The following is a 14,028-nucleotide window of genomic DNA, read 5'->3' on the forward strand; positions in this document are numbered from 1 at the left end:
GTTGTTAGTTGCCTTCTTCGCTAGTTATCGGAGTTGTTTAAATTCGCTTAACCCAATATATTCAAATCCACAAAACGTTATATTACACAAATAGTTATTTAAAATATGGGTACGAAGCTCCGAGGGTGTGATCTTGTTCTTTTAATATTGAAAATAACAAAAAAACACAAAAGGATTTCATTCGTCGAGAGAAAGCATTCAACCGATTCGATATTCTCTGGCGATGACGGACGGTTGCGACTCTGGTCACTTCCGGGCGAATTGAACGTTATTGATTGACATTTGGCTTGCGATCGATTAAAATATTTTAGTGTATGAATAAATGGCATGGGGAAAAATGCCAAATCAAGTGCATCAACCCACCGCAATATAGGTAGGTTGCTATCCTTTACTTTAGGCAAAAGTGCTTTGACTTTGAAAGTTTTAACATTACGTTTGTTTACACTGTAGCTGAGATAAGTAAGAATTGAATTGGGATTCCGATCGCTACTATCCTATTTTGGATTGGAAACCTCGATGTCGCCTGTAAAATCGAAAAAAAAAAACAATTATTATGAACACCTAACTGAATTTAAGGTGCAAGGTGCAAAAATTGTACACTAGTGGAGTACCGATAGTATTCCTAAAACTGATTTATTTACATTTATAAACATGCTTTCTATTCTTTTTTGTGTTTTACTAGCGCATACACAATTTCTGTCTAGAAGGACGAGAAGTAAAGACCAGAAGTGAGCTGGAATATAGAGGAGATGAAGCTAATTACTATCCCTTTCATATTTGTATATATGCCTATTATTTGTCCCTGTTAAAGGGTTTATTAATACTGCTGGATTAAATTAAAAGGTATTTAACTGAAAGCAATTTTCTGATTTGGGGTAAATCTCGCCTGTAACACAGCGTCAAAAAAATTTTTTTTTTTGTTGTTCGTTCTCCGTTCTCTGTTTTTTACTTTTACGTCGATAATTTCCGAACGGTTTGATATAGACGGTTCAAATTTTGCTCCTTTTAAAACATCCGCGAGATGCACCAAACTTGTAAAAATGACGGCGATTTGCTCTGTTTTGAACATGGCTATGAAACACGATAAGTGTACGAAAGTTGAAGCTATCGACTTTATATTTGACAAGTAAATAGAGTCCCCTAACGGAACCTGTTCAAATTGGGGGAGCTGGGGGGTCGGCAAGAATTTTTAAAAATTTTAAAAACCTCATTTCCATAGATCATTTGTCGAAAACTGTTTGCGAGATTGACAAAAATCGTATATCAAGAGATCCGCAAGACCCAACTTTGATTCCTAACAATTTTTAACAATGTACAGGGTGTGGCCAATATTCGCAAAAATCTGGAAATGGGGCTCCTCTATTAATGAAAATTTACGATAACTAGATTGCCATTCAGAAATCAATTTGTTTTACACCAAAATATAGTTCATATAGACAGCTAAGAACTTTGAATTTAAAATTTTTGCCTATTGTACAGGGTGTTCGCGATATACCTCGCCTAATTTTACAGCTACCGACATCACATTTAGCAGAGAAGTAAGAGTTGGGCGCGATCAAATAAGTCAAAGTTTTTTTTGGGTTGGGGGGGGGGGTTATTTTGGTTTGCAGAAAAATCTTATATTCTCCAAAACTATTATTCCGATCGGCAATATTTTTTAACGAGCAATCTAGAACTAACTTTTACTTCAAGAATTTTTTCGGTTATATACAGGGCTTTTCAATTATGGACAAAAATCTAAAAGATCCTGAAAATTGTCCTTTTCCAGAGTAAATTATTTTAAACAGTGTTATAGGCTACATCGATAGCTACAATTTTTCTATTTACGGTTTTCGTTGTCACGTAGGCTGTTCGAGATAATTGAACAAAAATCACCCGCAATTTAGACGCGATGACGTCATTTACTCTCACGACGTACTGCATGGTTTCAGAAAACCATTTACTCTATTGGAAAAATTCATATACCAGGCAAAAAAATCTAAAAGATCTCAGAAATTTCCTTTTTTTTAATAAATTATTGATGATAAATCAAAAATTGTTAAATTGTGTAATTGTGTTAATTGTGTAAAAAAAACCGTTAAAGATGGGATAATTTGCTTTGAACAGTATCGTAAACTGCATCGAAAGAGTTCCATGTTTCGTCTATAATAATGGGTGGGCGAGGTATTTTACAAAATATCATTTTAAATCACAATTACTAGTACAAATTTTAATATTTACCAAAGTTTGACATAACTTTGAAATTCAAGACACTTTATACAGTGTGCACGCACAATTAAATTACATACATTTTGCGAAAGTTCCATAGTGGTGCGCTGAAGCACGATAGAAAAACAATGCGTCCCTCAAGGACAAAAATTCCGTCCGCGCTGCACGCTACGAACTTGCCCCGTCCACCGACGAGTTTTCCAAAGCAACCTTCTTACGTCTGGTTTGGTCAGCCCCATTGAGGGAAACGCACTCTCGATAGTGCTTAGATGCCTCTAAAGCAGAAAGTGGCCTCTCGGTTGACCTAACATTATTCCTCCGACCTTCTTGTGGCTTAGCAGGTCTGTCTTTGTCCTGACACGCCTTTCCATTATTTCCTGGACTTTCTTTAATATTTCATCAGCAGAAGGAAAGTTTTTTTTTATAAACTTGTTTCTCCCAACTATTTCTACTCCATTTTTTTTCAGTTATTACCCTTCCCTTGAGGTGACTTTTGCGTGGTCGAAACACCGAAAAACCAGCACTATACATCGACGTGGGTGACACCTTCGACCAATCGTTCAGAAGTTTCCTGGATTCTGTTCCCAACACCATGTTATACTGGTAAGTCGAGTGCCTCTCTTTTAGCTCGTCTTACCGGTGTTATAAGACACAAAGCAGAAGTTTCTTCTTATCTAATTCTACACAAACTATAGAAAGATCGAAATTTCCTGTGCGAAATTGGTCATTCTACACATTCTTCCTTCCACTTTCAAAATTTTGACCATCCATCGCGTCCGAACAAAACACATAACTTTTGTAGCCGCTTGGCACCTAGAGCCAAGCGGCTTTATTTCTCTTTCACAGCTACGCGACTACGTGTGTAGTGCTTGGAACATAGTCTGGATTAAATTATATATAGACCAATAGAGTTCGCATGCACAGGGTGGTCGTATTATAGTGTTTTAACAGAAGAAAACTTATTTCTGAACTAAATAGAGCAAAATCGACTTACATGTAAATGACTCGATTTTTGAGGAACATTTAATGATTAAAACCGCGTGGCGATCTAGTTACTACCAACCGAGATATAGAGTGTTTCTCAATTTTCTGCCATTTTGAAGATTAACCCTAACTTTATTTATTTTGGATTCGGAAAAAAATATTATTGTGGCATTTTCTAAAGTCCGTACTCAAATTTTTTCTACAGCTCGCCGATTTATCATAAATGAATACAACTTTCTTATTTTATATGGCAATCATTGTTTGTTATGGTCTTAAAAAAATGCCAGTGTCGAGCCCTTTTCAATCATATAGATTTGTTGGTATTTAGGATGAAAAAAGGTGGGTATAGAGGGTACTTTTTGTTTAAAAAGCGTATTATAGAAACTTTTCAAAAAATTTAATAAACACATGATGACAATGTTAATCTAATAAAAAACAAACTATAAATATTGAAATAAAAAATAATAATATTTAACATTTTCCATTAATTATATTAAAATATTTTAATATAAATATAAACAATAAACAATAAACGGAACGCGACTTTTTCATACTGAATGGCAACTATTCACTAACTCTATATGATTGATGGAAGTAAACGCTTCTCGAGTGGCTTCCTCTAACTCTGCTTTGGTTTGGAAAATTCTATATTTATCCTATATATTAGATCCTTTAACCTCCCCCATAAAAAACCCAATCCAGCAATGAACAAACTCTTCATTTAAAAGTTCACTTACAATCCGTGCGATCTGAGCAATGGCAAGTTTTCTAAAAATAGAACAACCCATGTTTCGAAAATATATATATATATATATATATATATATATATATATATATATATATATATATATATATATATATATATATATATATATATATATATATATATATATATATATATATATATATATATATATATATATATATAACCATCTTGTCAGATTTCTATTAAAAAAATAAGGTTGTTGTGCTGCATCTGTTAATTATTCCGGAACAGTCCATTCTCGCTGAATTATTTAATTCATTCATTCATTTGAATGATAACGCTTGAATTTTTTTTTTTTGTAGCAATCAGAACTTCACTTTTTCCAGCATTTGTTGTGTAGGTTAGTGCAAGTTAGGATATGCTCTTATTTTCCAATACTTCTCGAATTATATTCAATTACACGATTTATCATATCATACTTTTTATAATTTTAGTACATTCTAAATTACTATATGAATTAAAAGTTTAAGCTCGGCCACTAAAATTATGTGTGACAAAAATCAAAATTCGAAAAAGAATAAAAGTTATGCCCTTAACTGCCGTTGACGGTTATGTGCACGGCCTATTAATACATAAACAAAAAATCCGATTAGCCGACTATAATTGCTATATAGAATAAAAAAAACTGTATTCATGTATCAGAAAACGAGAACTGTAAAAAAAAATCTGACTCCAAAAAAATTTTGGAGTAAAGATATCGCCATGCGAGTTTACCCATTAAATGTTTCTCAAAAGTTGCACCCTTGACATGTAAATCGGTATTGCCTTTTCTGATTCAGAAATAGCGTTTTCCGATCAAAACACTCCAAATACGATCTCCCTGTACATCTTCCATTTAATTAGGTGGATAAACAAATAATTTGAATCAAATGTAAGACGTAAAGACGAGACGCTATACAATGTAAAATCTGAATTGTGCTGCCATCTTACGACTAGTTTTGAAACTGTTGGGGAACATCGAGTGACGGTGAAGTTATGTACCCCTTCTACTGATGCTATCTGCTATGGAGTCGATCGTTCTATTTCTTCACTCTCCTTTTTACTTATTGTTCACTTCTTCTTTGAAAAACTAAGCCCAAGGATTTTGGTGTTTACAGCTCTCCCAAACTCAACTCTCACGCCACTGCTCTAGTCGTATCAGCGTCGTACAATAATAATAAGGTAGAACTAGACTTTCAAGATTATAAAAAAAATATAGTAGAAGATGTCTATCATACAAAATGCTACATAATTAATACAATGAGTCCTGCGGAAAATATACAAGGGCGTTAAAACTCACATTTAGAAAAAGAAAATTGAAGTACCTCGCTCTCATACACTTGACAATTGTAGGATCCCAGAAATGGCGAGAACTGCTCCAGGAAGGTGATGCGATACTTTTTCTGCCTACTGGCGTAAACAAAGTTCTTCACTGCGGGCCGTTCATGTCATTTTTAAGCATGGAGCGGCATTCATACCTTTGGAACAATGACTTCCGAATATCTCTCTTAACTCCTCAATTCCTCTTTCATGCGGGGATTAAATAATTTCTCAAGTTGAAGAAAAGGAGATTCTGTTACTATTTCCTATTGTAAATATATCCTCCACGATGTTAAGGTGACTTCTTAGATGCCTTTTGATTGCCGGCCAAGAGTCCTCGGCTGCCTCAATCCTAGCACACTCTAGGAATAAAGACGTAACTGTTTCTCGAGCTATTTATTCAGCACGCCCTTCCGGTTATAGAATATCACTTAGAGAAGTAGTGTCATATACATCGGACAATGGCGTTAAAAAAACAACAACAGGTAGCGCATACTCATCGTCGAAAAGGCTTCCCACGCAAAGCCGGACATTGCAATTACAACGAAATTAACAAACGATAGAGTCGCGTAATCGAGACGAGCAACACGTTCCCGACCAGATACCATCGTCTGGGTTAACTGCCGCCGTCGGCATGGGAAAACACGACCAAACATTTATTATGTACAAAAGAAAAACCGAGCGTATACGTGCATACCCTTCCAATTCAATATACCCCATTTTTCCTTCCTTATTCTCCCCTTTGTGTTGCTTTTAAAAGGATCTCGGGGCGAACCCCAATAAGCGACCCGGCAATAAATCAACATAACCTCAAAAACATCAATTTTAATACACACTAATTGTGTATTTTTGGTATCGCGGCCCGCGGGCAATTTTTAACCGATTTTATTTTTCCAAGGTGCATCCTGAAGCCTTAACATTGATTAATTGGTTGAAATATTACTTTCGCAGACGGGGCTTGTGGCAACGGTGCAAATAATGCCCTTCGAACGAAAAAAATTGTTCACCTGGTTCCCTTCTCTTATCGTCAAGGAAACGACTGGGATTAAGATTTACAACCTTTCGTCTAGACTATTTGATCTAACAGCAATAATGAGAAAGCAGAGGGTAGCACTCCTTATATTGCTCAAGTTCAGAGATAGCGTTAAGTTAAAGAGTACAGACTATTTTTCTTTAATGTTCTAATGATAAATGGGATCGAAACTGGTGAAAAACTATTATGGTATTATAGCTTACCTCTCCAAACGCATCCAATCAGCTCCACCCTCATGCAAGCGGTTCGAACGTGGTCACTGTAAGGCAAGAGCCGTAGCTTTGATGATAATACCGGAGGGTCCAACTTCTGCTCGTTAATGGTAAACGTGTCTGTGTTTCCGGACAGCAACTGAAATTAAAATATAGCGTTTTATCGGGTAAGTCGATAAATGTGTTCGACAGAAATACGGATGAATGAGGCACTGAGTGCACGGGACAAGAACGTCAATATACAACTAAACCTAGAGAAAACAAAAGAACCGTGAAATAAGATAAGTTAGAATGAAGACGGAAAGAAAAGTACTGGTATATTGCAGGTGGGAAAATGAAGAGGGAGAGTATTGCTTGAAAGATGAGAATGAAATCATATTACCTTGAGAAATTGCGAGGAATTAATAAAATAGAAAACATAGAAGTTATACAAGCACTGAACGAAGGAGGGGGAGGAGTGCGTGGGATGAATGAAGTGTGTATGAGAAAACAAAATGAATTTCTGTTAAGAAATAATGATAATAATAATAATAGACAAAAATATCAAGAGCTGCTAGAAAACCTTAGACAAATTTATGCGGAGCACACAGTAAAACTTGTGATTTTGATCATTGGATGAATGGACGGAATAGATGCTAGCGCAGTACGAGAACTACACCAAATACGTTCGTGCCGCCCAATTACGAAAGTGTTGTTGGGCAAAATGCAGAAGGCGGTACTGCTGGGATCTCTTCGTCTACTTCGAAAACACGGTTGTGCCGACCAGTGACTCACTTCGTGGCTCGAATTTAAACCAGGACGTCGTTTTGTGAAGTCGGAGTCACATAGCGGCCTTTCTGGAATATATCAATCAATAATACTAATAATAGTAATACTTCTTTATTTCAATATGCTTTGCAAGAAAAGTACAAATGAAATGACGTCAAATACAGACAACGATTAATTAATATAATCAACCAAAATATTCTTTAAGTGTATATGGTATGGTATGTAAATTTCTAATAGTGCTTTACATTTCACAGAGTTCCGTAGATGGCTAAATATCTTGATGCACATATAATACGGTCCTTTTTCTGTTGTTGACAGTCTGTGACTAGGTACCATAATATTCTGTGTATTATGTTTGCGTTAAACTCATTTCTATTTTTAAATATAAATATTAGACATTCGTAAATAGAGACTCCACACACGATCATTATCTGTAGTTGCTTAAAGCGTCCTCTGCACGAGTCAATGTACTACATTTTTCTCATCGATCTTATGGTTTTCTTTTGAATAATAAACGCTTTTTTTAGTTCAGAACAATAGATTCAAATTTGACGCAGTAAACAGTTCTTAAAGCTTCTGTTCTCATATACCTTCCGATAACTCTAATTGCAGAACCTACCCTATTTAATTTTGTACATGCTGTTCGTATATGCGATTCCCATTCTAAATGTTCGTTTATGTGAACACTTAAAACTATGTATTCTCCGCAAATTCTACATTTATTTTATTAATTTGTAGGTAGTCAGGAATCTGGGCCATTTGATTTTGTATTGTTCTAAATAAAATCACCTTTGTTTTATTAGGATTGACTATTAGTTTGTTTTGTATGAGCCAGGATTTTATTCTCTAGAATGCATTTTTCGTTTTATTTGTTACAGCCAATAGATTTCCTCCAGGTACTTAAATATTTGTATCATCCGCATATTTGGTTATTAAAAAATTATCTATGCCCATTGGTAGATCGTTTATATAAAAAATAAAAAGAATTGGTCCTAGTATGCTACCCTGTGGTATCCCTGTACTGTTTTGTAAGATTTCAGATTTTGTATATTGTAATATTGTTTTTACTTTGGACGATGATGTGCTGTTTTCCGTTTAAAGGTATAATTGTATCCAATTGAGTGTTTACCACGAATCCCATATCTCTCTGTTTTATCCAATAAAATTTTATGGCTAAGTATTTTTCCTCAAACTGCTCCAAGATGGTTTTTGTGAACTGAAAAATGGCGGAACTGGTGAATCTGTTTTTTTAAGTTGGCATGTTGAGAGCTAGAGAACAATTGACATTTATTCATAAATTCAACTAATCTGGAACATATCACCATTTCAAACAGTTTGGAAAAGCTGAGTAAAAAACTAATTGGTCGATAGTTATCGTTATAGTTATTATTAGATAGATCTTTCAAGTCTCCTTTTTTGTAAACTAGTTCAATTAGAGCTAATTTTAGTTGCTCTGGAAACACCACGTGCTTCATTGAGTGTTTCATTAAGTAACACAAAACCTGTGGAATTACTGGAATCGATGGTCTCACTACACTAGCCGGGATTTAGTCATAGCCGCTGCTATATTTGTTTTTTTAATTTCACTGAAGTTACGAATATTTCATTTTGTGTTTCAGGAATTAGATGTATTGAGTGACTATTATATATATGACAATTTTCAATATAAGTTTTGCGCATCTAAAAGTGCTAGGATTATGGTTGTTGTAGTTAGTGTTTATTTTTGACAAGGTTTAACAGTATATCTAATCTCTGTTTAATCCATTTTAGATTTTCTTTTTTTTTTGTTGCTATGAGCTCTATTCCACTACAAATTTACATCTAAGAAGTCGGCATTGTAGACATCGTCGGTAAAAAATCTTTTTTGTACAGATTTATTTTCGCCCCCTCCTTTAAACTAAAAGCCAACTACATTTGGGTGTTATTCCAGTATTACATGTTACTTTTTTCTAGCAACATTTCAATAATAAAGTCCTCTGCAATAAACACTATAGTATTGTCTATTTCTGATAGGGTCAACATCAGTTCTAGTTTACTTAAAAATAGATATAATTGTCCTTGAGGAGGTCTATAAACTGATACGATGACGATTTTCTTTTTTTGTAGTATGCATTCCACAGCAGCACATTCAAATTCTCCTCGTACTGATCGCTCACCAATTTTCCTGCGTTCGCTGCTTCTCAGATTTTGCTTAACGTATACGGCACTGCCTCCATGTTGTCCCTTATTCCTGGAGAAGCTGGCTGCTAATTTAAAATTACGGATACCAATATTTTAAAAAATTCGTCCCGAGATTTCTAGTGTTCCGTGATGAACACAAATCATTTAAAGCAGGCGAAGAAATATTGCATTTTTGTGTCTATTATTATTTGATTGTTTTGGAATAATATTAATTGGGTATCAAATAGATCACAGTTAACTTTGTTATTATTATAAAAAAAACATCCAGATTAAGGCCCGTCGCCAGTGGTAGAAATTTCTCCTTATTCTCGCTATTTTTCCTCTGTATGATTATCTTGATCTACAGAAATAGCAATTGTCCACAATGGTAATGGTCGTCTCTATTTTGTCGTGGATCAGAATGTCTGGTCTATTGTGTGGTAAATTTTATACCATTGATCTTCGAGTACGGGTTGAAAAGAATGTTTTCGATAGGATCGAATGGGTATAACCTACACCGAAACCCTTGGTCCTTGGAAATATGTTACCAGTTGTCAGCCAGCTAATCGAGGTCATCCTAAGCAGGTGTGTCTTATTGGAGAATCCCAAACTCTCTCCACTTTCCTCTGTACGTGACATTAAAGAAGTTTTCTCCTAATTTTAATTGCTGCCTCAGACTCTTGTCTGTTGCCGAAATCAGTTTAATGTCGTCCATGTGCATTTAATGGGAGATTACGTTACTGTGTGTGTTGTTACTTTTTTTTTCCTCTATTCAAAATTATTCAAAACAGTTTTTGTATTTTCTGTAACTATAAGAAGGTCAAACCAACTCACTTCCTAATATTTTATGGGAACTTAGGTTTTTATCTGGTTTTATTCCTTTTTGTTTGGTAATGTGAGAGTGGAGAATTTGTTTAGAAATTTCCTGACATGTGGACGTAACAAGTGGATATTATTATGCGCTTATAGGTGAGCCGATCGAATACGCCGGCACCTTTTGTCCCAAATTCCAACATAATTAAATTCCCGAAATTCCGACCGGGTTTTTCGAATCGGCTCGGCACTAATTCTTTTATCAGTGACAAACTCGTACCTCCAATAAATTCCTGCGGAACCCGTTCAATCATGCCCGAAATACGGGCCGAAAATATGGCGGCATAAATTTCAAAAATGCAAACCCAATTAAAAAACGCATTTTATCTAGTGCCTTTTTTTTCTGTTCCGCTCCGCCCCGATTGGTCTCTCGCCCGCGTCAAATTTTCAATGGCCGATTGTTACGGACAATGCGACGCGAAGGGGATTAGTGGAATATCGAAAATTTCCGAAAATGCTGCGTTTTCATTTTACGCGAAAAAGCTATCGGATAGCCCTCGGTTTTCGTGGAACTGAAAAGGGTTTTTTTTTTTGCTAAATTCCGTTGCGTTTTAATCCGTTTAAACAGTGGCGGGTTATAACTCCAGGCAGTTATAAAGAGCACGTCATAAAGGAGCACCCGAGCCTATTGAAAAAAATAAAAAAAAATATTAAGAAAAAAATAATTTTTAATGCAATGAAAACCAAAATAAATAAATAAAAATAATAAAACATAGTAACACAGTGACGGTTAATTAAGTAATAAATGACGATAAAAACCAGTTTGATCCTTGTTAGTGACACCCATGGACCTAGGGATCAAAATTTGATGGAACGGTTCGAAGATTGTAATTAGGAAACTCCTTTCCTATATTTATTTGGATTTGTAAGATTGTGTAAAACAAACAGCGAACAAAAACAAAAAATGTTGAAGAAGTTGAAAGAGAAAAAAAATTTTCTTCCAAACTTCCTCTAAAACTAAAAATTCAACGTTACTGACAAAAGCACCTTGTCTTTTAATTTTGCCACTTAAAACAACATTTTAGTATTCTCTTTCTACTACCTACTCTAAAATACCATATTAGGCACTTTAAGAAGGCAAGGCGTAGAACATACCCAAACTAAACAAAACTATGTTTTTCAACTCCCGTCTGTAAAATACCTAATTACACATCGATCTAGCGTCACTTTACCACGTCAGTTTCGTTTCCCACGGATCCGAGCCACTTCGGACAATTCCGGGATTTTACAGCACGCATTTCAGAGCGATCTGATGTTTTCGGGGATATTTCCCACGCTTTGAATTTTAACGGTTCAGTTAAATTTCTTTTTCTTAACAACCATGAGTTATTGGTTTTGCAACAAGAGAATGCATACTTTTTTGATCAACAAATACATCTAATCCCAGAAACAGATACAACGTAGGCTTGTGTCAGTATTCATAACGCAGGGTGTCTTTAAAAAGTAAAGATGGCCGAGAAGGCGTCGAACGAACCTAGGTCTGGAGGCCCCAGCACTTCAATAACTCATAAAAGCGTTGACGAAGTGAAACACATGGTGTTGAAAAATCGTCCAATCATTATTAGAGAAGATGTTGAAGATTGGTCCGGTTCAATTTTTACATTACGGAGGGGCGCGAGACGAGTGCCCTTTTTTTTACAAAATAAAAGCACCAATTCAAAAAGAAAGGGAAAACGCCACTATTTTTCGAAATTTTATTCCAAAATTAGAACCAACCGGACAGGGTTCCCTCAGAGGTACCGTTTCCTTCTTTGGGTCTTTCCGAACTACAAGATTTCCCTGTGATTTGTTGTCTAGAGTACTTAGCTGTGCGTTAACCTTTTGTTTTGTGTAGCGCACCCGAACGTCTCGTTTGTTGTTTATTGCTGAAAGGAAGTGACGTGTGGAGCCTGTTCTCAACAGGGTTCCGGAAATCATCGTAGGCAGGTGCGACGTCTTTGTCTCAGGTACCAAGTGCGGCTGCCCTTCCAAAGTCACTATAGGTATTTGTAATGTCTTTAACATCTTTTTAGCTTAAATTGGCATATGAAACATTTGAATTTTGCTTAAGTTCTGACCTGCCGTAACAATACGACTCTGAGTTGTAGCAATGCGGAACCTTGTGACCTTGCGAACACTTCTGAACCTCTTAACACGATGTAAGATTTTATTGAGCATTAAAAATAATTCCCGGCTAGAGAATCGTTTCAGATTCACTCCCCTTATTGATCGATCCACATGGAGTTCCGTTGTTACCGGGTGCCGCCCGATGTTAATATATTATAATGATGACGGTCGTAATTTTTCGTGTGTTGTGCATGGGACAAATTGAGTGCATAAAAGGAGTCGATGGAGTGTAATCCCTTATCAGATGGCGCGTGTATAGTGAGCGAGCGGAAGTTCTCGTGGTTTTAGTTTTCCAGGGATGAAATTTGCTTTTGTTGAGGTTCTGTGTTCCTTGAGAAATAATAAATTATGGTTATTGCTGAGTAAATTGTGGTGCCTGTATTTGCTCTCTAGTCTCTAGTCTAGTCCACTTTTATGGGATTTTCTTGAAGCATGTTTACGCCAACTTTACCTTCAACCACTTTTTGTCCCTTCTTCTTCGCTCGGATGCCGCGCTCAGTCGTCCCAATGGAAGAACCCAGAATCGCCAAGGCCGAAAAAAGCACGTCGATGAACTGTCAAGTTTTTGCTTACTGAGCCCTTGTCACAAAGTCTTAAAGTCAAAAAATGAAGTTATACGCCGTTCTCGAGAAGCAATACGAAGGAAATATCCGGAATTATTGGGAAAAATATGATGGTTTTTGCATCACCATAATACACCTGCTCACTCATAGTTGCTTGTCTAACTTTATGTATTATTATATTCACCGGATATGGCTCCCTGCGAATTTTTCCCAAACTAACCAAAACTCAAGAAACCCATAAAAGGAAGGAAGTTCGGAACGATTGAGGAAATACAGAAAAAAGAAATTTCATTTACTTTGAAGAGGACAATTTTGATGAACAAATAAATTCATTTTGATAAAACTTAAAAGTTACCTTACTTTCTGGACACACCTCGTATATACCTGAATCCGCTGTTGGAGTTTTAGATCAGATTTTTATAGTCGCAGATCTTTGAGAGTTTGCTTTTGACATTAGGTGTTCGCAGTATTCACAGAAATTTTATATTGTTGTCTAATTTAATTTTTAATTTATTTACACTCCAATGTGCTTGTTGACATTGTATAAGCGTCGTTTTAGATGGGTTCTGGTAAAGAGAGATATCCCAGAGCCAACAATTAACATTTTTATTCAATTGATTGCTATCACTTTTTAAAACCGCATCAGAGTCATCTATAAATATCGAACTCAAGATCGAGGTAATGAGGTAAGGTTTTTATATTATTTTTAAAGTGAAAATTATGAATAGAAACGTAAATATCAGCTGATTTTCTAATTTTTTTATTTTACGATTTACATTTGCATTTTTCTTATAGAGATTTCCATCATTTTTTCTGACTTTTTCTCAATAAATTAGGGACAAGTGGAGAAGAAGTCAATGACATAAAATGTAGAAACTATATTTTATCTCTGGATGCTTAATCTATATATAATATATTCATGCAAAAATTTGTTTGAGATAAAACTTTCTTCTCCTCGATAAGTACCAAAATATTCACCATGCTATCTATATCTAGTTTTGGAACTGTAAAATGCGAAAAATATTTACAAGTTTTCAACATTTAATTAATATTCTA

At 35.4% G+C, this 14,028-nt stretch overlaps 1 protein-coding gene across 2 annotated transcripts in view; it reads right to left on the minus strand.

Annotated features, from left to right (window-relative positions):
* The window catches only part of LOC132707617 (discoidin domain-containing receptor 2-like), a 226,835-nt gene that overhangs the window by 127,941 nt on the left and 84,866 nt on the right, over nt 1-14,028 (minus strand). For both annotated transcript variants that reach the window (XM_060679521.1, XM_060679522.1), the window contains exon 4: nt 6,494-6,641. In XM_060679521.1, the coding sequence (XP_060535504.1) occupies nt 6,494-6,641 (148 nt within the window). The remainder of the gene's footprint in view (nt 1-6,493; nt 6,642-14,028) is intronic.

This window comes from Cylas formicarius, unplaced genomic scaffold (assembly GCF_029955315.1).
Source record: "Cylas formicarius isolate icCylForm1 unplaced genomic scaffold, icCylForm1.1 PGA_scaffold_9__14_contigs__length_23061073, whole genome shotgun sequence".
In the NCBI taxonomy this organism is placed as follows: domain Eukaryota; kingdom Metazoa; phylum Arthropoda; class Insecta; order Coleoptera; family Brentidae; genus Cylas; species Cylas formicarius.